The sequence below is a fragment of the Rissa tridactyla genome, chromosome 5 (genome assembly GCF_028500815.1).
Source record: "Rissa tridactyla isolate bRisTri1 chromosome 5, bRisTri1.patW.cur.20221130, whole genome shotgun sequence".
In the NCBI taxonomy this organism is placed as follows: domain Eukaryota; kingdom Metazoa; phylum Chordata; class Aves; order Charadriiformes; family Laridae; genus Rissa; species Rissa tridactyla.
Window position 1 is genome coordinate 25,840,095 of NC_071470.1, and position 23,601 is coordinate 25,863,695.

General features: G+C 40.2%; 1 protein-coding gene across 3 annotated transcripts in view; it reads left to right on the forward strand.

Moving 5' to 3' along the window:
- Nucleotides 1–595: 595 nt before the first annotated feature.
- The window catches only part of BOD1L1 (biorientation of chromosomes in cell division 1 like 1), a 37,099-nt gene continuing 14,093 nt past the window's right edge, over nt 596–23,601 (forward strand). Inside the window, exons 1-14 of one of the 3 annotated variants that reach the window (XR_008466539.1) lie at nt 598–1,039; nt 1,514–1,638; nt 2,914–3,104; nt 4,335–4,967; nt 5,462–5,611; nt 6,994–7,163; nt 8,222–8,345; nt 8,703–8,847; nt 9,570–9,645; nt 10,529–16,667; nt 18,343–18,410; nt 19,573–19,642; nt 22,001–22,044; nt 22,977–23,061. Coding sequence is in view for 1 of the 3 variants with exons in the window: in XM_054202249.1 (XP_054058224.1) it covers nt 833–1,039; nt 1,514–1,638; nt 2,914–3,104; nt 4,335–4,967; nt 5,462–5,611; nt 6,994–7,163; nt 8,222–8,345; nt 8,703–8,847; nt 9,570–9,645; nt 10,529–16,667; nt 18,343–18,410; nt 19,573–19,642; nt 22,001–22,044; nt 22,977–23,061 (8,227 nt within the window). In the remaining 2 variants the exon portion in view is untranslated. Of the gene's footprint in view, nt 1,040–1,513; nt 1,639–2,913; nt 3,105–4,334; nt 4,968–5,461; nt 5,612–6,993; nt 7,164–8,221; nt 8,346–8,702; nt 8,848–9,569; nt 9,646–10,528; nt 16,668–18,342; nt 18,411–19,572; nt 19,643–22,000; nt 22,045–22,976; nt 23,062–23,601 lie in introns of those variants that run through there. The other 2 variants (XM_054202249.1, XR_008466540.1) reach the window with 2 other exon arrangements.

The window sequence follows — 23,601 nt, forward strand, 5'->3', positions numbered from 1 at the left end:
CGCCAGCCTTGGGGTGGCGGCAGGCACCTCCCCCGAAGCAGAGGAGGGAGGGCCGGGGGGACGCGGCCTTCAGCGGCCGGTAACAGCGACCAGCGACCGGTAACAGCGACCGGCCGCCCTGAGGGGAGTCACCCCCCGCCCCCGGCTCCCTCACCCCCGCCCCGCGCGCTGCCGCCCCGCCCCGCCCCGCGCGGAGACCCCGCCCTCCCGCCGCCCCAGGGAGGAAGCGCGCGGCGCTGCCCCCACCATGATGGCGGCCAGCGCAGGAAGGGGCGGGGCGGGGCGCGAGGGCGGGGCGGCGGGGGCACCGCCGGGCAGTGCGGCGGCGGCGGCAGCAGCGCGGCGCCGGGCGGACGGCGCGGCGGGGCACCCCCCACACCGCCCTGCCCGCAGCGCACCGCCCCGCACCGCCGCCGACCGATGCGGGGGCCGGTTGGGGGGGGAAACCGGCGAGGCGGGCGGGGGCTGAGGGCCGCCGCGGCCGCCGCCTTCCCCGCTCCCCGCCGCCCCCCTCCCCGCCGCCGCCGGTTCGGGGCCCCACAGGCGCGGGCCGCGAGCGGCCCCGCCCCCCGCCGTCTCCTTAAAGGGCCCGCGGCGGCTGCGCGCCGCGCCGCCAGTGCTCGCCTCGCGCCGATGGCGCCGCTCTCGGCAGCGGCGGCGTCCCCCCTGCTTCCTTTCCCTTCCCGTCGCCCGCCGCTTCCTCCCTCCGTTCCCTTTCGCTTCCGGGGTCAGGTCTGCCGCCACCGCCGCTGCTCGGTAACCAGCCCCGTCGCGGGCTCCGGCCGGCAGAGCCGGCAGCCGCGCCCCGCGCAGGCCGCCCCGCGCCGCCCCCATGGCCAGCAACCCCCAGCCGCAGCCCCCGCCGCCGCCGCCCCCGCCGCCGCCCCCTCAGCAGCCACCGCCGCTGCCGGGGGCCGGGGCGGCCGTGGGGGGCGGCGCGGCCGAGCCCGAGCTGGTCTCCATGATCGTCAACCACCTCAAGAGCCAGGGGCTCTTCGACCAGTTCCGCCGCGACTGCCTGGCCGACGTGGACACCAAGGTGGGGGCGGACGGGCCCGGCGCCCCGGCGGTTGAGGGGGGAGTCCGGGCGCCCCGCCGGCGGGTTCCTCCTGGTGCTCCGGCAGGTCGGGGGCAGGCCGGGCCGGGCCCGGCCCGGGGGTGGCGGCGGAGTGCGCCCGGCGCTCGGCGCTGGGGGAGCGGCCGCCTGGGCCCGTGCGGGGCTGCGGCCGGGCCCGCGGAAGCCGGGCTGCGCTCGGCGGCCCCGGGGGCGAAGCTGGAGTGCCCGTCTGCAGGGGGGAGCGTGGGCCGGCCGGCGGTGGAGACACGGCGGGTTTGGGGGAGTGCTCCCAGCTATACGGGCGTGTTGAACACGCTGCCGTCGCCGCCAGGGAGCGGCGGCGCCTTCCCTGGGTTGGTGGGGTCCGACGGGCTCCCGGTGCCTCCAGCCCGGCCTCCGGGAGGCTGACGGCTTATCCAAACCCTCCCGTCCAACCTCTCTGTTGTTGCTTTCTAGCCCGCCTACCAGAATTTGAGGCAGCGCGTTGACAACTTTGTTTCCAATCATTTGGCAACTCATACCTGGAGTCCTCATCTCAACAAGAACCAGCTGAGAAATAACATTAGGCAGCAGGTTCTCAAGTAAGTGACAGCGAACGTGCTCACGTACCCTGAGAGGTGACAGGGGCTCTAGGTCAGTTGTCAAGTGTGTGCTTTCTTCACAGAAATTTCTGAAGAAGCTTTTTTTTTTTTTTTTTTACCATTTAAAATGTGATATTATTTCAGATAGCAACTCAACATCAGTATTAGTCAGAATTAGACTGCATATATTATTTCTTCTGATCCAAGTTGATGCAGGGGTAGAAAGCTTGTTTCTGGCTTGGGATGTAAAACTGTAGCTAAAGTCTATCTTTGCTATTATCATCAAGTTTTCAATTAAGTAAAATTAAAAGGGTTTGACAAACTAGGCTCGGTGAAGTACAAAGCTAAGCTCACAAAACAAAAAGCTGGATGTAAATCTAGCTAGACAGAGAAGAGGTTTTTCAGAGCTGCTGTTATGTTGAAATGATGTCAGACGCTTACCCGATGTTATGTTATTTCATGAGGGTTCCTCTAGTTTTTCTTCTAAAAAATTAGAGTCATAAGAAACATTAGGAAATTTCTTCAAAGTAGCATGAGTTTGGTCACTGATTTGATTCAAACAAGGGATTTGGGAACAAACTTACTCAGTTATGCTGTAGTGATGCCATTGATAACTGGTACTGAGGAGCTGTTTTGTTTGGGGGGGAGGGGAACGATTGTTGTTTGGGGGGTTTTGGTTCTTTTTAAAGAAACAATGAAGACAAGAGGCAATATATGTTCCACAAAAGATTACAGGAATCTAGAGAGAACCCAGAGGTACGAAGCTCTCTCTTACTTTTTTTTTTTATTTTACTGAAGATTAGGTGTGTTCTATAAAGCTGCAGAACTTTGAGGTGTCACACTGTATTGGGGAACTTTGAGTGATAATAACTGGTCTAGTAGTTTTCCCTCGTGCCATCTATAATTTGTCTGTTTTATGCCATGGGAATTGATAACATCAGGTTACTTCTTAATTCTTTTCCACAAATGTCGCTTTGACAGTTAGATAACATTTCTAAGCTGACCAGTAGTGATATAACAGGCTGTTTGTTCTGCTGATTCCATGCAGTTGGATTGCTTTTTTTCTCTATTTTTTTTTCTGAGTTCATAAGGTGTTCGGAGCTGTTGAAATACAGGCAGCTGGCTAAACACATACCTGAAGTGATGCTCAGAAAATGTTAATGCTTCCTTGGAGGCTCTTAAGAGTGTTTACGTGACATCTAAATGAGCATATTTCATTAAGATATTCTTGAAAAGTAATTTTTCTTATTACGTATTCATGTAACTTTGTTTCAGGTCTGGAATGTTGGAATCTGGAATTGACAGAATTATTTCTCAGGTTGTGGACCCAAAGATCAACCACACATTCAGACCTCAGGTGGAAAAAGCTGTCCATGAATTTTTAGCCACATTGAATCACAAAGAGGAGGCAGGCCCCAGTACAGCTCCAAGTGAGGAGAAAACAGATGCTTCTGTTACAGTGCAAGGTACTCTGCCATTTCTCTGAGCAGTCTGTTAACAAAAGTTTGTTTATCAAGAGAGAGGAAACACTCACTAGGTTTGCTGCCAGCACAAGATTGTTAGCATCAGTATTAACAAGCTGAGCGCCAGGCAGCATACCATAATACGTGTCTCTTACTGTATGTATAAAGGTAGAAGGCAAGAGCGATGTCTTCATGTACCACCATGTCACTTGGTCACTTCCACTTGAGATTAGAAGGGATCAGTTTACTACAGGGGAAAAAAGTTGGTCTCGGGGTTTGGCTATCTACGTATTATAGGATCAGATAAGACATAGCTGTAAGAGAATGATCCATGTTTTTTTTATGCGTTGGTAGATCGGGGAAAAAATTATCTATGAGACAGCTGACTTCATGCAGTTGCTGTGTGCCATAAAATGTGAATGGCTAAGGTCCTCTCAGGAACTTAAGTTCTGCTGTAAATCAGCCAATCTTTAGTTTGTTTATAAACACAGCTCTTTTGCTTTATGATTTTCATTTATGTTGCCTGGTATCAGCTTGTAAACACTCCTACAGGTAATTGTCCATTCTTTCCCTTTCTAAGAGACTCCACAGCAGTCCATCTATTTGTAACCAGACCCTTTATTTAAATCCTAGCCCTTTTCCTGTGAGGCCCACTTCCTTTAAAGTACATGGGTTAACAAGCCAGCTGCAGTTCTTAGTGCTAGTCCAGTTAACTCTTTCCCATCCATCTTCAAAGTTGCTTCTAAGGAGATGGAAAAGTGACAGGGTATTTCTTATAGTCTTGTTGTTACACAATTAATATGCTGAGTCCATTTTCTGTGTCATTTATGGAGATACCAGAGGTACAAAATACAGACTTTCAACTACAGTGTTTTATATTGTGCTTTGCCAGAGTCATCATCCAAATGGTAAAGTTGCTCAAGGATTGTGTTGAGAACATCCTTCCCATAGACAACCCCTGGGGTTTTTTTAGCTGATTTCAGGAACAGTAGTATGTCACAGTAAAATGAATCTCTGGTAATCTGATTACAATCACTGCAGGAATGCAACTTCTTGTTCCTTTTTTTTTTTTTTTTCTCTCTTTAAACCAAAATCTCTAGATGCTAAATCAATCAAACCTTTCAGTTTTTACTTATTTTAAATAATTATTCTTTTTCCTTTCACTTGCTTAAAATTCTGTCTGAACAGAATTACGGAAACTAAGGTGAACTATTTTCTTTCTTACTGTTCAAGGTGTCTCTGCTACAGCTCCTAGTGGCAATGTAGCTAGTGATGCAATGTCCATTTTGGAAACAATAACTTCTCTTAATCAAGAAGCAAGTGCTGCCAGGGCTTCAACAGAGAACTCAAATCCCAAAAACAATGACAGAGTTGCAAAAAGACTCTCATCTCAGCAGAGTGTGGATGGTAGCACAGAGAGAGAGAGAAACGTGGAGGACTTGCCAGACAGAGAGAGAGCAGTTTGTGATCTTCCTGGAGAAGGGTCTGAAACATTTGCAAAGTGTGAAGATTTAAATGAGCTTCCCTGCCAAAGTGAAGAAATAAAAAATTCAGCAAAGGATACAAATAATTTGACTTTTACAAGTAAAGAAACAAGTAAAGAAATTCAACAGGAAAGTGAAGATCAAAAGAATAAATTATTAGATAAATGTGACAAGAAACCAGACAGCAGTGAAAAAGGTGAAAGAAGAAAAGAAAAGAAGGAAAAACTTGACAAAAAGTCTGACCATTCAAAGAAAAGTGATGATTCTACAAAGTCAAAAGAAGAAAAACAAGCAAGAGAGTCGGAACCAGTGAAACAGTTAGTTCCAGAAAAAAATAGCAATAAACACAGACCAACTGAAAGCACTAAAGAAACTAAAGAAGGTATGGTGTGGACAACGCTCTTCCTTAAAATATGGATATGGGGTAGTGGGGGGCGGTTAAGCATATTTAAGAGGTGAATTTGAATTGTATTTGGAATGTAGCTTCTTTGCTAGTTCTGGTAAATTTGTCTAGCTAGCCACCGCTAGGTCTTGGTTCATCTCCCTTAATTGAGGTACTCACATTAGGAATCGGATGAGCTTTGACTCCTCAAGTGTGTGATTGGTCATCTGCCTTACTCTGGCAAGTTCTCTCAACGATTCCAGTGTTCGTTTAAAGTTTCTAAGTTTCTATTTGTACCCCAGGGTGAATTTTGTTTTGAATAAACCACAGTCAGCCTAAGAACGTTTCTTTAAGGCGTTATGATTTTTTTTCCCTATTTCTTGTTCTTAAGATAATTTTGTTTTCAGTGGAAAAATCATCATTTTGATAAGAAAAGTTTCTCAAATACAGTGTGCTGCATTACAGCCCTTTCTTTCTGTTTTTTCCTTTGCAAGAAAATACGTCAGTAGATTCAGATATGGATGTACTCAGTGACATCACTGTCAGCTCTGTCCACACCAGTGACCTTTCTTCCTTTGAAGAGGAGAGTGAAGAGGAGCCTGTAATTTCTGACAGTACTGAAGAGGGGGAGATCACATCAGATGGTAAAATAATTAGATTGTTAAGTAGAAAGAAAGAATGTGCAATGCTTTCGTTGAGTGCATCATATTATAAATTGGAGGCTTTGAGGTGTGTTTTATTGTACTTAGTTACGAGAAGGAGTCTGAATGTGGAATGGATAGTATTTGTGCAATTACAAAAGACAAGTAGTGGACATACTTTGAATATTGTTTTTAATAGCTTCATACACTCTAAACATTGTAAATCTTATTTGTACTACCGTATTTCGTAGCCGACAAAAAACTTAATGGTGATGAATGTGTCACTTTCCTATGGGTTTTTTGCCCCTCCCTTCTGCAATGAATTTGGTTTAACACTGGAGTGCTTTATTTGTGACCCCATGGTAGTGGTTGTAGCTGACTCTGCAGATCAGGTCAGTCTTAGAGCTTTAGGATTGCAGGGATTTCCCAATTCTACCTGGCCACAGTAGGAGGAACAGGAATGGATGCAGCTTTAAGGGTTTGCAAACACCAAATCTTTTCACTGACTGGGTTACCTATTTGTGCTCTCCTTGTCCAGAGCAGACCTCAGACTCTGTTTTCTGCGGATATGTGGCTTTTGCAGTTAATAAGACTTTCCACTTCATAATACGGAGTGCCTTAGTACCTGAATATGTTGTCTCTAATATGCTGTGAACTTAATCTTTTCTGCTCTAGGCATATTATTTAGAAGCACTGAATTACTTGCATATTCTCTGGCTTTGGTTTTACCTTTACACATGACAGATTGCATTCAGTTCTGACTAAATATTTGTGAAATGAAAACAAGCCTTAAGTATATTTCAGGGTTACAAATTATTTGTACAGTATGGAGCACAAATGTTTTTGCTGTATTTCTAATAACCCTCCTAAAATTGAAATAGGTTTATTTAATTTTACTTGAATAATACTTACATGAGTATAAACAACGTGTTTTGTGTGTATATTTCAGTAAGCCTATCTAGTTTTTACATTCTCAAATACTGTACAAATTTTTCTGATCTAGGGAAGAAGCTTAATTTAATACATAACATAAATTATATTCTGACTTCTTATCTGGTATTAACTACTTAACAGTATATGTAAATAAGGCAACGTGATTACAGGCAAGGGGGTAAGCCCAGTTGTTGTATCCCAGCTTATTTTGGGGTTTGTATATTGCAGTTTTTTGGCTGAATGGTGTGCACAAACATATGAATATACCTTTCAGGTTTTCATAATCTAGTGATTTTTTTTGTTGTTAAAGGATCTAATTTTTTTAACTGTTTTTGTTTTTAGAATAAGTGATTGTTAATACATTTTGAGTGTCTTTCACTCCTCAAAAGTTACTTTGAAAGCACTGCCCTAATTTATCAATATATCTCTACGCTTCATTAACCTTTCTTCAGATGAAGAGGAGAAAAGCAGTCAAAGTAAGACAAAGCCTCATGCTAATGAGCTGAGTGATGGGAAAGCCAAGCCTGTTCGTCACGCTTATGTTCGTAAGCCTTTCCTGTACTCCAAATATTTCAGTGATTCTGATGATGAACGAACTGTAGAACAACGCCGCCAGTCTATTGTAAGTGTGAATTTTGTTAATGCTCACATTCTAGCTCCTTAAACTTTTCAGCACAGAGATTCTACCTCTTGTTTGGTGGTGGTTTGTGAGGGGGAGTCTTCTGTTTCTTCTCACTTCATTTTTCTTCCCCGCCCCCCTTGTGTTACAACTGCCCCTCCTTCAAACTTCCACCAATATTTCATGATCTGCGCTCCAGGGAAGCACTCTGGTGGTTATAGTTTGAAGTCTTCTGGTGGTGAAAGCAATGACACGCTTTGCCACCTTTTTCCCCCCGCTCTAGAATGAATAGTCTTTTGGTGTTGACAGAGGATTTACTAATTACATGCCGTTTCTTCGCAGAATCGCAGCAATAGGTGGATTCTCTCTCAACTGAGTGATTTGATATGGAGAGTGAGGACTGCTGCACATATGAAAAAACTGTTCTTCAGTAGATTTAAAGTATATAATGACAATTTGGGTAGAAAAATTAGCCCATGTCTACCCGCAGCCTGCCTTCAGTGTGGTTTTGTGTAGTTTGGGCTTGTGTTGACTACTGCAGGCTACTTCATTACATCATCTCTTTGCAAATGTAGTTATTGCTGTCCATGAAATTGGTAGTTCGTAGCATGTCTGTGGCCAATGAGAATAGACTATATTCTATTGAAGAAGGATCAGCACACACGAGAGAGAACAGCAGTGCTTTTAGATCCTTTTCTTTTGGCTAAATATATTTATTTTTTTAATTTTATATATCTAATATATATACACTATTTATATGTTATATATACATATTATATATAAATAAAATAAAAAGAAGATATATTCTTTGAGAAGTTCTCATAGTCTCAGTCTGCAGTGTTAAGCAACAATGGAACTCTTTGGAACTCACCTAGTTTCGCTTCACAGAAGTATTAGAGGATTCCATTAACTCTCGTATAATGATTTCTAAGGACTGTGTGTTTTATAGTTTGCCTCAAGCTACAATGTTCTGTTTTCTCTGTGTTTTAGACATACATTTGTAGTCAAAGAATACTCTTTGACCTAATGTTAAATTGTTTTCCTTGTTTTTGTATCTCCAGGCCAAAGAAAAAGAAGAGAGACTCCTAAGAAGACAAATTAACAGAGAGAGACTTGAAGAAAAACGTAAACAGAAGGCTGCAGAAAAAACAAAATCCCTGAAAACTGGAAATCAAAATGCTAAAGGTATGAGAAGTATAACATTACCCCCCACCTCTCTCACTTTCTCTCTCTGGAAAAAAAACATTCAAGATAAAATATTGGTAATAAGTCCCTAGTCATTTCCCTCAAAAATGCAACATTTCAACAGTGATGTAACAGGAAAAACTTGTAATGCAAGTTATTTATACAAAATTCGATGTGTTCATTTTTTCATATAGTCTTTCATGTATCATTACATTGCTTTAACACAATAAATACCTATATAAACTAATACTCTCTGCTAAACTGTAGTACTCTCTGTACTGCTTTCAGTCACGTTAATAGCTGAAACAGTAATATGATGACATGCTTATGTGTTTCACCATTTGTGTATTATTTTAGGAAAAAGTGGCTTGAACTTAGAAGAACCTTCATCAAGAAGTCTTGAGTCAAAAGCTACTGGTACCAGCATTAAGGATGTGCTTAAAGAACAGAAATTTTTAGAAAAAAAAGTAGCCTTGAGCAGAAAAAGAAAAAGAGATTCAAGGTATTCATGTATTTGGTCAAAAGAAATAAAGCTTTTGAATATTCAGTTTTGCAAATTGAAAAGGTTTGCTTCCCTTTGCAGTTAGCCTTACCCACTTTAACAATTTCCTCTTAAAATATTCTCATAATTCTATTACTAAGAAGCATGAAGTTCAGGCAGAAAATGAAATTACAGCTGCTTAAATATACAGCAGCTCAGACTGAAGTAGCAGCTTTTATGTGGCTTTTCACATGACGAACGGTAATACAGGCATGAGGATGGACAGCTTTTAGATGTTTGTGCATCTAATATGTCAGTCAGCTTGGCTTGGTCTTTAAATTGATGTTTTACATAGGTATGTATACGTGTAGATACCTGTCTACGTACGGGTTAAATGAGACAAGTTTCTGTAAGATAAAACCAGTATCTTTAAAGTTCTCTTCCCCTAAGTAAGGGGAGAGTGGATTTTTCTCTATGGCAAGGAGATTTCTTATCCATTTTACAGGGACGACTGTAGTAAAGCAGGGATGTCCAGAGGATATCTGTGAAGTTGGTGTATGTAATTTTCCAAGAGAAAAAAGCTTGGACAAATTGACTAGTCAAAACTTGTGTGACTGTGTTCTGTTTCAATATTTGTAATGTGCATTTCTCTCTCTCCTTCAGCTTTAAAAGCAGAAAGTTTACAAACTAATGTTAGACTGATACTGATTTTCCTTTTTCAATTGTCCAAATACCTGTTTCAGGCATGCTGAAGATGGATGCAAAAAGAAGTATGAGCCATCTGAAGAAGATTCTAAAGAAATGCAAAAGACAAATGAGGTATGTGTCTCTTAAATAAAAACCTCATTATCTTCCTTTTTAATTGTAATAGTACTTGTTCATATGTCCATACCAAACTGCATAATGTTGCATTTGTTCTCATGAATTAGTTTTTTACTGCTAGTTTGGTTGGGTTAGTGGTCTGAGATGGCTGTAGTAATTTTTTCTGAATTCTAGTGGCTGCTAGAATATACAGTCTATATGTTTGGTGCCCGTGCATGTTGTAGTAGAACACACCATATAATTAAAGCCTGACTCTGTGAGGCGTGTCGAGTTTTTAAAAAGAGCAAAGTGTGTTTTATATGCAGAGTTGAGGAACTTGATTTATTTAAGCTTCTCACTGGGAAGTTAAATGAAAACTGAATGTAGTCAAACAGTAAAGGAAAGAGAATTTTTATGGTGAGACTTTTTACTAACAACATTAGTAACAAAAAAGAAAAGTGGTAGCTGGAAGTTCAATTGGAAGTTTAGATTTATCTTTTGTGGATTTTGTTTTTTTGGCTGTTTTTTTTTTTTTTAAACAGCGTGATGGCTGTTTAAAATAACTTGTGGAGTATTTGAAATTGTGATTGTCCATTTAAAAATCCATTTAAATCATTTTAGAAAGAAAAATCACTTATAAAGAAAAGATGCTCAAGTTCAAATGGACTGCTTAAGGTTAACTTCTGTTTCTTTGGATTTTTCCACAATGGCAGATAGTTGCAATGAAAATGGCAAGTTTCATTTTCTTGCTAACTATATTTTAGGTGAATCTTTATTACAATGTTAAGTGTTCTCTGGTGTATTGTTTTTATGGAGAGTTTGCCTTTAACAATTCTGTTTGGTCACGTAGTGAAGGAACTGTGTAACATTTGCTTATATGTATAAAAACTTTCTTTTGTAGACCTGTGAAAAAAATTCTTCCAAAGAATTGAAGCATAATCATGGGAAAAATGAAATCTCCAAACAGCTTAGGAGACTTTCAGAATCAGTGCATTCAACAGAGGAAAGCAAAAGTGATTCTAAACCAGAAAAAGAACATAAAAGAAGAACCTCCACCTCCCTTCAGGCTGAAGGAGCCCAGCAGGACAGTGAAACCAGGGACCCAAAAAGACAACTGGATAGAGCAGAAGTCAATACTGAAGAACTACAGAAGCAGAAATTTAAAAATGAAAAACAGGCCAAAAAAGATAGTGACACAGAAATTCAACACATGAGAAATGCTGCCAAAAAAGAAGCCAAGTCTTACCGAGATAAAAGTGAAAAGGAAAGAACAACTTTAGAAGAAAAACTTTCTTTAAAACACAAATATAAAGGAGATGGTATTCACAAGTCAAGTGAAGATGCTGAACTCCATTCATTTGAGAGGAGTTTGAAAGGAGAGGATGGTGGTCAGAAACATAATCAACAAATAAAGGTTTCCTCAGATGACAAATCTGAAAGAAAAAGTAAACACCGAAGTGAACGGAAAATATCAATAACAGGAAAAGAGGGAAAAAGTATTTCTGAATCTACCTTAAAAGCCGAAGAATTGCTGCGTAAGGAAAATAAAAAAGAGAGGCATCTCTCGACAGAAAAATCAAGAGCAGAATACAAGTCCAAAAGGTCCCTGAGTGATTCTAGGCCACAAAAGGATTCACTAAGTGCCTCAAAGCAACTTTCTTCTGCATCACACAAAAGGAGTGAAAGCTACTCAGAAGATAAACATGAAATAGAATCAGCTAACTCCGATTGTAATTTGAAACAAGAAGATGGTGTTCATAAAGACAGACGAAGATCTAAGAGCCTTGTAGAAGACAAGATTTTGTTAAAGTCTAAGTCAAAGGGTCATAGTAAACAATTCAAAGCATCCGAAACAGAATTACAGGATAATTTAACAAAGCAAGAGACTGGTCAGAAACTAGACAAAGATAAGAGCATGGAAGAGAATGATTCAGATAAGCAACGCAAATCCAAGAATGAAGACAAAGTTTTTGAGGAGAGTGGTGCTGAGTTTGAGCTTGTGAGTGGCACACAATCAACTCAGGGATCACAAAAAGACTTCAGTCACAGAGTTAAGTTACATTCTGGAGAAAAAGGATCCGTAAAAGAGAAACATAGAGGTGATAAAGATTTAAGCAATTCCAAACTAGAAAGAAGGTTCTCTGCTGAAGGTCACAAAAGCAGAAACTTAAAGCACAGCAACAAGGAAATAAAGAAGAAGGAAGAGAGTACCAAATTGGAAGATAAAGATATTAAAGAAATAGATAGTGGGCATGAAAAAGTATTGAGCAACACAGTGGCAATGGATAAAAAACAAAGTAAGAAGATCTCCTGTGAAAATAGAAAAGGCAGTGCATCAAACCAGGATTTACTTGGAGGGGAAAAGCAATCAGTTAACACAACTGAAAGCAGCCATGCTCCAGCTCCTCAAAAGTCAAGTATGAATAATGATGACTCGCGTTGTGGTCATGAGGAAGAGCTGATGGAACTTGATTTGGAACAAACAAAAGTACAGGAAGCATCTAACATCGAAGGAAAAAGCATTCAAAACTTACTCCAAGTCACAAATGCCAAGTACGCAGCAAAACAAAAAATATCTCCCTCTATTTCAAATAAGGAATTAAAACACAACTCGTCAGATCCTGAAGCTTGTGAATTGCAGTTTCTGCCTGCAGCTGAAAAAACTGTTAAACAAGAAGATATCCCTAATAAACAAGTCGGTGCCTTAGACGCTTTGTCCGAACAAGTTTCCATGGATCAAAGACCCAATAAACAAGGGACCTATAAGATGAGCGTTGTATATGAAACAAGTGGTAGAATCTTACTGAATGTTCCCAGTAAGGATCAAGCTTCAGAAGATAGCAGAAGACCAAAGAATTTAAAAACTGTGATAAATTCTAATTCAGATGATGTTCCTTTAGCAATCAATTCTTCCAGGGAAGATGCTGCTGATACAAAGTCCATGGATATGGATATCTCTGATTTCACAGATTCCTTGGGTAGTATGTCTAAAGAATGCCATAATTCAGATGGTACTTTGTTATTTGAAGAGACTTTCATTTTGAGGAATGATGCGGCACAGGTTGTATACGCAGAACAAGATAACGCAGTGCTCAGTTCTGTCAAGAAAGATGATGATGACAGCACCACTACGACAAACAGTGTAGAAAAAGATAATGAAGTGCCCCGGCCTGATGAACAGGCAGTGGAAGACAGTACAGCTGGGTTACCTAGGGAAGAAGATTGTGATGAAGCAGCAAAGTCAGAAAGCACTCGGGGAAGTGAGTTGAAAATAAAAAAGGAAAACTTGATGACTGACCTAATGGAAGATTGTGGAGATGTAGCAACAAAAGAACTTCTCCTAAAAAGAAAAGAGAGAGAGTGCTTGAATACAGATCCTTCCACAAAGGGAGAAAGAAGCACAATGATGGATAATGTCGAAAAGCATGAAGTGCATGATATTGATGATATGATACAGTCTTCCTCTGTGTTAGTGCCTGAAAGGGTTCCTGAGGAAATAGTCAAAGGCTCTGGTGTAGCCAGTGGGCAAGAAGGGAATAGTGTGATAGGCATGGAAGATAAAAATGAAAGCAATGCCGTAGGTACCAGTGCAGAAAGTAGTAAACTTAGTTTGTTGTACAGCAGCCTACAAACAACTCCAGCCACTGTGATAGGAACTAGCACAGAAAAGATCATTGAGAGCACTGTCATGGCTACTAGTACAGGAGAAGAAAGAGCTGAGGGTGCATCACATTCTGAAAAGGACAGCGATGCTACAACAACTTGCTCAGAAGAAGAAAGCGAGGTGACATTAATCTGCACAAGCATAGAAGCTGATGAAGGTTTCACAACAGGCATATGGGTAAAAAGTAGTGAGGGCGGCAGTTTCATCACAGGAGCAGATATTGGTGAGTGTACTGTTGCAGCAGCTGAAGAAGGTGGCGTCAGTGTTGTCACTGAAGGACTAGCAGAAAGTGAAAGTTTCCTAACAAGTACAGAAGGAGAAGAAAATGGTGACTGTACCATGGTTGATGCAGAAGAAAGTGGTAAGGATTCCGTCAATGCAAGCGGAGTAGAAATTGAAGACAGTGTGAATAGTGCCGGGGCAGAAGAAAAAGATGATGCTGTGACTAGTGCAGGCTCTGAAGAAAAGCGAAAGACTTCAATTTGTGTAGATACAGGCAAATTGGAAAGTTCTGTGTCCTGCGTAGGTGAAGTGGAGAGTGATGGTGCTGTAACTAGTGCAGGGACAGAAACAGGTGAAGGGTCGACAAGTGGTGACAATTCAGGTGAATTCAGGGGCAGTGTGAGAGCTGGCCAAGTAAAAGAACATGAAGGCACCGTGACTTGCACAGGTGCAGAAGAAAGAGGTCATAACTTCATCATCTGCTCAGTGACTGGCACAGATGCCCAAGGAGAAAGCACTGTAACTGGTGCATCTATTACAGTGGTCACAAACAACAGTGCCACAACTGGAACCAGTGGTGACAAATCTGAGGATACTGTAAACGGTGAAAGCACAGTGACCAGCACAGGCATAACCCCAGAAGATGATGCTGAAATTTCAGTAGTCTGCACAGGGCTAGAAGACAGCAATGAAGGGTTTGCAGTTTGTTTAGAAGCTGAAAAATGTGAAAGTCTAATGGACAGTACAAGGGCAAAGGAAGAAGCTGGTATCACTACGGTCAGTGTAGGTCCATGTGATGATGAAGGTTTTGTGACTAGTACAGGCTCAAAAGAAGAGGATGAAGAAGGTGAGGGCATTGTGACCAGTACAGGAAGAGGAAACGAAGAAAATGAGCATGCTTCTACTTGTACAGGAATGGAAAGTGAAAATGCACTTATTTGTATAGGTGCAGAAGAAGGTGAAAGTTCCGTTATCTGCATAGTTGCTGAACAAATGGAAGCTGAGTCAGGAGTGGCTGGCACAAATATAAATACGCTTACTGTTGACAGCATGACGAGTGCAGAGAAAGAAAGTAATTGTGGCACAAACTGCAAAAATGCAAAAGGGATTGTTGAAAGCAGTGTAACCAGCGCAAGTGCTGCAGATGAGGGTGCCTTGAATGTGCTTATAGGAAAGCACGAAGGTGCCTTGATTCCCTTAGATGCCGAGGAATGTGAGGGTCCCATGACTAGTGCTATGGCAGTGGAAGATAAGGGTCAGTCTGACACTGAAGACGAACATGAGAATGCCATGACTTCCTTTGACAGCAGAGAATTTGATGCCTCTATAAGTAGTGCAGTTCCAACAGAAGAGAATTCTCTTATTCCTGCTGATGGAGAAGAAAAAGTAAAAGGTGATGTCATCTCTACCAGTACAGTGGAAGAAAGTGATGCTCCCTTACATTCAGCCATGGATGCTGAGGAAGGTCCACTTGCTGTTGCAAGGGCAAATGAAAGTGGGGAAAGCTCTGTGATCTTAATAGATACTGAAGACACGGAGGTGCCTATGCCCAGTACAGCTACAGAGTTTAAAGACTGTGTGCATACTTTTAGCAGTAAGCAGGAGAAAGATGAGTGCACCATGATTTCTACCAGTATTGTGGAAGAATTTGAGGCTCCTATGTCAAGTGCAGCTATTGAATATGATGGTCAGCTCCCCTCTGTGAAAACAGAAGAATTAAATGAGAATGCTATGGTTTCTATAGATATGGAAATATATGAGGTTCCCATGCCTAGTGAATCCAGTGCAGGAGGAGATGATAACAATGATGATGAAAGTCACCCAACTGCTAGCAGTAAGGAAGAAAAAGATGAGTGTGCTATGATTTCCACAAGTGTCGTGGAAGAACAAGTAATCCTAATGTCAGGTGAAGTCACAGAGGAGGCAATTCAACATATGTCAGACATAGAGTCAAAAAATGAAACGGTAATGATCTCTACCAGTACAGCAGAATGTTTTGAAGCTCCTATGTCTAGTGTAGCTATGCAAGATGAAAATAAACTCCCTGCTTCAGAAACAGAAGGAAGATACGAAGCTGCTATGATCACTACAAGCATGACAGAAGAATGTGAGATAGTCCTGATCAGCGCAGCACCGCAAGCTGAAAGTCAGCTCATTGTAGCAGAAGGAGATGAAGAAGCCATTATCTCTCCAAATGCATCAGAAGAATGTAAGATTGTGGAGACCACTGCAGATGAACAGTTTGGACTAGCTGCTTTCAATGCAGATGCAAAAAGCAAAGGTTCTGTGATTTTTGTGGGAGAATGTGGAGCGCCTGTGCTGAGGGTTGCCACCAACAGTGAAGACCAACATGCCGCTTCAAGTATAGGAGATAAGGAGGAGGGGGCAGTGATCACTTTGAGCACAATGGAAGAATGTGATAGCCTCTTCACCTTTACAGTCATAGAAGAAAGTCAACTTGCAGCTGAGAGTACAGAAGTAAAAGACAAAAGTGAGGAAATTTTTAATACTGCTAACCAGATTGAATGCATCCTATCGACTACAGACCCAGAAAAAAGCAGTAATTCTTTGCTTGTTATTGGTAGAGAGAACGAGACCCATGAGAGTGGTGTAAGGGAAGAATCATCAGCATCTCAGACCACAGTAGACAGTGAAATCACAGAAACAGATGAAAATTCAGTGAACCTCATGAGCGTAGATGAAGCCCTTTGCGTGGAGATCAGTACAGAGACTGCCGCGAGTCCAAGTCCTTCCTCAGAGGCAAGTGAGGATGATGAGCAAGCAGAAGATGTTTTGCATGAGGATGTTACATCAGAACTGTCTTGTATGATTTCAGAAGCAGCAGTAGAGAGTGAAAACCTAAGGAACGTAAACTATAAATTTAACTCCAACTTACTTGTAGAAAATGACTTTTCTGAAATAAGGACTCCCCTGCCTAGGGCGCAGGCTCTTTCCTTAGTTTCTGCAAATGAAGTGACTGTAAATACCAACCATGGTGAAGTGACAATAGAAACAGAATTGGGGGAAAAAAGTGACTTCCCTGTGTTGCATGTAGAGGAGCTATGCAGCAGTGATGACAAAACAAACTTGGTCAAAATAGATGATATTGGAATTGCAGTTACTTTTCAAAAAAGTAACTCAACCTTTAATTCAGGTGAGGATTTCTTGTTTGTTTGTTTTAACACTTCAGTTTGTAAGCTGTCAAAAATAGATGCATTTTACCATGATTGTAATTAGAAATAACTTAACGCTGTTCAAATATACCTGATTTCTGTGTTGGTTGAAAAATAACTATTAATAATATATTTAAGAATTGGTGACACATTTAAATAGGCATGTGATTCTGAGAGTATAGGAGTGACTGAACAGATTTATCTGAGGTATGTTGGAAAAAAATGTTATTAGAGTGCAAAAAAGTTATTAAAATACATTGGTTTGAAATTATGAGCTAATATATGAAGTAGTTTGCAAGGGGTAATTATCGTGGAGCTGCAGATGGGTTTTGTTATGAAAGTGTTTTGAAATTGAACGTCCTGCTATTTTTCAGCCATTCTCCTCTTTGACCCTTCAGAGTAGTTGAAGCACCAAGTTTATGAAAATGAATAAATTCTGTGGATGGCATAATCAAGTCAAGATTATTACTTAATTTTAAATTTTGGAGAAATTAAACTGTAGAAAAATGGTAAAGAAATCTGCTTATCTATCTGTATACCAAAGGAAGCAGAATGAATGATGCCGATCAAGTACTGCTTTTAAAACTTTTTCCTTCTCATATCTGTTTTTGCTATTATTTCAAAAAAATACGCTAACATTTTATAACGTGAGCATAGGTCCAGTTTCTCAGAGGTTGGCTTTGTTCTCTAGTTGTATCGATATTTGGGGTGAGAAAGCTTACTCTGCAGGTTTTGGGATCTAGTTATATAAATACTATATAAACTATATAACTATGTAGTTATATAAATATTCAGTATTTATAGAACAGAAGCAAACATGAGCCATGAAAATGTAAACTGCTGCACTTGAGTATTCCTGTCTTGGTCCTTTGCTCGATCCCTGTTGTCCATTACGTAGCCTCTGTAAGTACCAGTAGTAATGGTGGTCTTGTTCTGTGGACCACAACCACAATTTAATCACTTCACGTGCATCATCGATGAATTATCGTAACTATTTCTTTTTGTTTAGGAAAAGCTGTATAAACAGCCTTTGGAAATAGGTGCCCCAAAAGGCTGTAGAAGTCATATGAAGATGCTATCTGCGTGGCGTGTTTTTCAGATGTTACAAGCATACAGTTGTTCCTGTGGGGAATGAAATGGGCGGGGGTTGACACAAGAGGGGCTCCTGTGCTTTCAGTCTGTATGAAAATGGGATAATTTCAGTGGTTACAGTTTTAGAACTTACGGATTTATGTCTTATTGTCGCTTTAAGAAAAATATTATCCATAGTATTAACTCTTCGCTCTGTGTTAATTAATACAGAGGTTTGCTGTTTGGAATTTGGTTTGAAAATCTGATATTTTTTTAAAGGGAAAAAAAAAAAGCTGAAGTCAGAATTTGTAAATAAGCTATGGTAAATCCTGGTAGCCCATATTTTCCAATCCTTTCGTACTTAAGGAAAGCGTAGAATTACTTGTATTCTTGCAGATGCCAAGCTATTTTTTTTGATCTGGTTTGCTGCAGACAGACTTGCTGTTGTTTCCGTTGCCTACAAGAAGGGATTAAATTCCTGTGCTGTGTTCATGAGGTGGTACTGAGAAATAGCATCCTGCTGTAGCATGAGATAAATACAGCATAATGTAATCTAATAATCTTAACATATTTGTATTTCATTAGGCAATAATGCAGCTTTACCAAAGTTGGCAGAAGAACTAGAATTTGAAACTAACTTGAGAACTGAAGAGGTATTTATGTTATTTTGAAAATTTTGACTATACTATTTCTTGTATAATTATATCTTGCTAGGGTTTCTTACTATACCTTTTTATTTTTGTGCAGAAAAATGGCATTTGAACTTGAAAACTTTCAAAGGGTCATTTTTCAGATTATTCGGCTGTGCTTTTCTAAGCAGCTGGCATTTAAATTGTGGGCTGTCCGTGTTATTCTGTGGTAAAACCAATCCCTGCCCCTTCCTCCCCGCCCAGCCGTGTTCCTCCCGTGACCATAACATCCAAGTTTGCTTTTTTTAGAAGTGGTCATACTGTATGCATGTTTCTTGTGATAGTACTCGTAAAATAGTCATACATGCCTTAGCACTTACAGTTGGCAATTGTTAATTTACTGTGTTTTGAGATTATGAAGGTACGCTGCTGTTTGTTTCATTCTGTCACTTCTGTGCCAGTCTTTAGACTATGTGTTTGAGGAACACTTGCTGCCGTTCTGTGCTGTGCTAACTACAGCACGTTATCTGCTGTAACAGAAGAGTAGCACATCCTGGATAATCCAGGATATTGGGGCTCATGGTCCCTTATAGCTTGTCTAAGACCAAAGTTGAGCCTCTCTGTATGTCTGTGCTGTGGCCCATCCTAGCCAGGATTCCAGATGGGTTAATTCTTCATTGAAACGCAGGACTGAATCTATGTATTCGCATCTTGCCAAACTCTGATGATAAGCATTTTGAGCGAGAACATGGTTCAGAGGCTCCCAAACATCTCTGAAAGGATGGATCTGCACAGGGTTACTGGTTTCAGCTCCAGGGCAGACCAGTTGAGTATTTCTGAACCATGGTTTGGATGCCTGGGATGCACTTCAGGAAAATCCAAGTCAGCTTCAGTGTGTAGTGGGTTTTATTGATTTGAGTTCCACCTGCAAACAGCTGTACTGTTTGCCAGCATACGATGGTCCTAGAGTCAGTGTAGCCATGTTCACATGGCAGTGTATCTGAGTGTACTTATCTATGCATTGGTAACATATAGCTGATCTGCAACTTAAATTAAAAAAAAAAAGAAAAAACCGTGAGTTTATAGATCATAAGACGATGTTCATCATGACATGAGGGGGAGGAAAATGAAACATACTTTTTCTGGATGTCTGCGATATTTTTGTTTCCTTTGATTTTGTGTTTAGCCACAGCAGCCTGAAACTCCAAGAAGCGAAGAGGGATGTGCGGATGTTCCTACTAAAGAGTTTCAAAAAGGTGACTTTTATACTGACAGCAGTTTACTTTTCATACTGATGTGACTATTATTTACAATGTGGGGGTTGTAGATTTGATACGTGCAAAGAGGTTGAAGCAAAGCCTGCAGAAATCTTCTTGAAATGTTTCTAGGAGCTCATGTGGCTTTGCATTTGGTCTGTGGGAAAGGGCAGGGGGTGGGGGGGGCATCAGCTTTCTCCTCCAATATGTTATGCTGAAAGCAAGGTGGAAAGCATTTAGAATTTCAAAGTAGCAAACTGCTAACGTTCTGTTTAAAAGCAATAAATACAGAAAAAAGTTTGCTTGGGAAAGATACAGAAACTTCGCCAAAGAATGGCTTTCTTCCCTCTAAACTTAGAACATCCTTATTTCGGATGTTGTGACAGGCCCTTTGAGGACATGACAACAGTAAATAGTGCATGACTTGAAGTCACAGAGGCTTTACAGAAAGATTTTTAATTTTCTTTTTTGTTCACCACTGAAATTTGAAGAGCACTTATAAGTAGGTAATCACATAGCTAGAAATCTCAATTAGTCAACTTATATCTGTGCTTAGTAATTCCTTTTCCAAGTATTAAACTGATCTTAAACAGAAGAAAAAAAAATATCTGTTTCCCAAAACCACATTATTTTTAAAAATGTTGTAATTGTTTGGCTTTCCTATTAAAGCAGAAACAAACCCCTGCTTTGTTCCCATTTTGCTGGATTTTGTGCTCCAGATGCATTACAAAGATGTTTATAATACTACCAGCTGAGAGTTAATCCTCAGTTAATGGAGTAACAAGCAAAGCCAAAGTGAATTGCAAGAGGTACCAGTGATACTGCTGTATATAGAGTCCAAAGAGGTTAAAGATGCATTTCCTCTTACGGAAAGTTGCAGATAAAAACCTAAATGCTATAAAAGGACGCACTGTAAAGCTCACCTGCAAATTTTTAGACATGCATACCAAAATAACTGTTTACTAAATAGAAGGCAAAACTAGGAGTAAGGTGAGATATGAGCATTGGTATAAAAGTTCGGATTCCTTTTTATTCTTGTGCTAGGTCAAATTCACATACCTGGTTTAATGGTGATGTGTATTCATCTAAGTAATAAGAGGAATGCTTTGCTCATAAGAAAGAAAATGTAAACCCTCAGAATGGGTTAGAAAAATGCGGTCTTCAGGACAGCAGATCCAAAACTGTAACCAGTTTTTTTTTATTGTGAGGTTTCTTTGAAGTGCCTGAAAAACTGTGCCACTTCACAACACTCAGTCACCCAGACAGACAGTACTTAAAATTTAAAATGTGCAGATTGAACTAGCTGTGATAATCTTGTTCCATGTAAAATGTTTAACAAAAATCCATTTGTTGTGTAAATCATGTTGGATATGACGCACACTGAAGAATAATGCTTTATAGCTCTTGGTAGAGGGTTTTTTTTCTTTTTCTCCCCCACCACACAATAATTTCTCTTTATATATATATATATATTCATGCATATATACATATAGCTCAACGTACGTAAAAGGAAGTTGTTTAAAAGACAAATGTCTGTCCTGTCATGAGTATGAACAACAGACACAGTAGTTTAGTAGTCCAAGATTCCTTGGAATGTAAACAAATCATTGCTGTTTGAGTGGGTAGGATCTAGCTCTTCATTTGACACTGCTTTAAAAATTGAAAGATGTTGTGCAACTAAACAGTATAGCTGTGGAAGAATTGTTGCTAAAACGTGTATATTTAAGAAATGAGCTACAAATTATGTAAAATTCTATGTAGAATAAAGTGGTTTTATTGGATCGTAGGTTTATGTTCTTATTGTAGCTGAAAGGAAAACTGCTTGGAATGTTTTGGCAGCTTTTTTTTTTAATTAAAATATTAATCCAGTGCCTTTATGAATCAGACTTTAAGGGTTTTGTAGAACGCTCCATGGAGCAGCTTCTTTATGATTCTCTTCATGTATCTATATGAAATGGCTTTGAAAGTTAGGGAATTTTTTTCAAAAGTGCAGAGCACTCATCAGCTCCTATAGTTCATAATTATTTTCCCCATTTTTGTGATAAACTAGAGCCTTAGCGTTCCATATCAGAGACAGAATTAGAGTACAGTAGAGTCTAGCAATTGGGCAATTTCCGTATGTGCACTGTGTGAGCTACAGGTCCCACTAGTACAATTAGGCGAACTTTAGGTCTGTGGAAGCATAATGTTACACTATAGTTTTCATGACAGTTTACTTCATCCTATGATCCAGCGTGAAAGTAAGTTCTATAGAGTCTCAGGCAGTCTGGAGTCCTTTCAGAGAGGTGAAGTAGAGGATACTATGATACTTTGCTCTTGCTTAGCTTTTCTGATTATTTCTGTAATTATTTTTAATAGATTTGCTGCAGAGGAAAATTGCTTTGGAAAGAGAAACTTTACATGTAAGTTCTTGGGTTTTAAATTTACTCTCCAAGTCTGTGCTGCCTCTTTTTTTTTTTTCCTTACTTGCATTTACTTCTATTTACATTAAATATTCTCTAAAGGAAAATATTGTTTTTGTATATGCAGAGCCTATGTATATTGAGACTGTGCAGCTGTGTAGGTTGATGTCTAATTATTCTTTCAAATTTGCCAGTAAATAAATCTCCTTGTATTGTTGTTCCACAGTCTATGACTATTTCAAGACTGTTGCTAACTGGCAGAAGAGAGAAGCTTAATTGTCCTCCTTGAGGACAAAAATAGGGATTATTCTTGGGGCTTTTGATCAGGACTAGAAACCTGCTTTTTTTAATGCAGGCTACTGTGATTTCACAAGAACTTGGAGCTTATAAGTATAAAAGCAATGACTGGGAAAGTTGCAAATGTAAAATGTTTCTTATGGAGCAGAAACAAGACATTTAATACAGATGACAAGCTAAAAATGTGTTTGTGGTTCTTAAACTTGAGTAGTAAGCTTGTTTATTGCTATGTTGTAACGCTGGTTGGCCACATTTCTAGTGCTAATGAGATACTTCTGTTTCTCTATGTAGGAGAGTATCCTTTTAAATCCAAAATATTTTGTGTGAATTGCCATGATAAACTGCTTTTAAAGCACGTAAGTGCTTCATTAAAACTGAGACTTTTTTTTCATTGAAAACATCAATTAGAAATTCTGAAAATACTACGAGTCAGAAGTTCCTTCATGGTGCTATCCTACAGTAGTAGCATTGCTTGAGCTCTAGGAATACATTGCTTTTGTAATACTGCTGCTTTCCATTTTCATGCATGTTCTACTTGAAAGTAGCAGGTAGGAAAAGCTGTCTCCCTTCTGTGTTTATAAAGTTTATGGAAAAAAGAAGGTAAGGAGTTATCTTTCTTTGTGTTTGTTGTGTAGGTGGAAAACTCAGATACAGTAACTGAAGAACATAGACCTAGAGGAATACAATGTAAATCTTCAGGAACAATGGATAAAGAAAAATGTAAGTGATACAGAACGACACAAACCGGTGTAAAGCTTTGCTGCTGCAAAACAAAGTTCTACTGCAATTAGGCCGTAAAATGGTATTTTGGAGGACAGAATGGAACATGGGGAATTCCGAACTCCAAAGCAATTGTTCTTCTCAAAACAACTTTTAATACTAATGTTATAAAAACATGGTAAGAAATTTAATACTGCGTGGAAGTGTATTATAATAATCTTTTTGATCGTAAGTGAACAAACTTTTTTGTTTAGTCTCCAAAATAATTATAAATTTTGTCCTTTTTAAATAAAACAGAAGGAAGGAATATAAAGCTGAGGAAAGCTATCATCAGAGGAAAATCTAGCCATTCAGTAGTGAGGCTGGATTCTTCCTTCTATTAGATTGGAAAGAACCAAGTTCTAGTGTAACCTTTTATCTGTTTAGAAGCAAAAAGTGAGAAGGAAGTCAGTCCATTGAATGGTATAGACATTTCTAAGTTAAAGTATAGATAAAATTAACTTAGAAAAGTTAGACATTTTGTTGACATAATGAGACTTG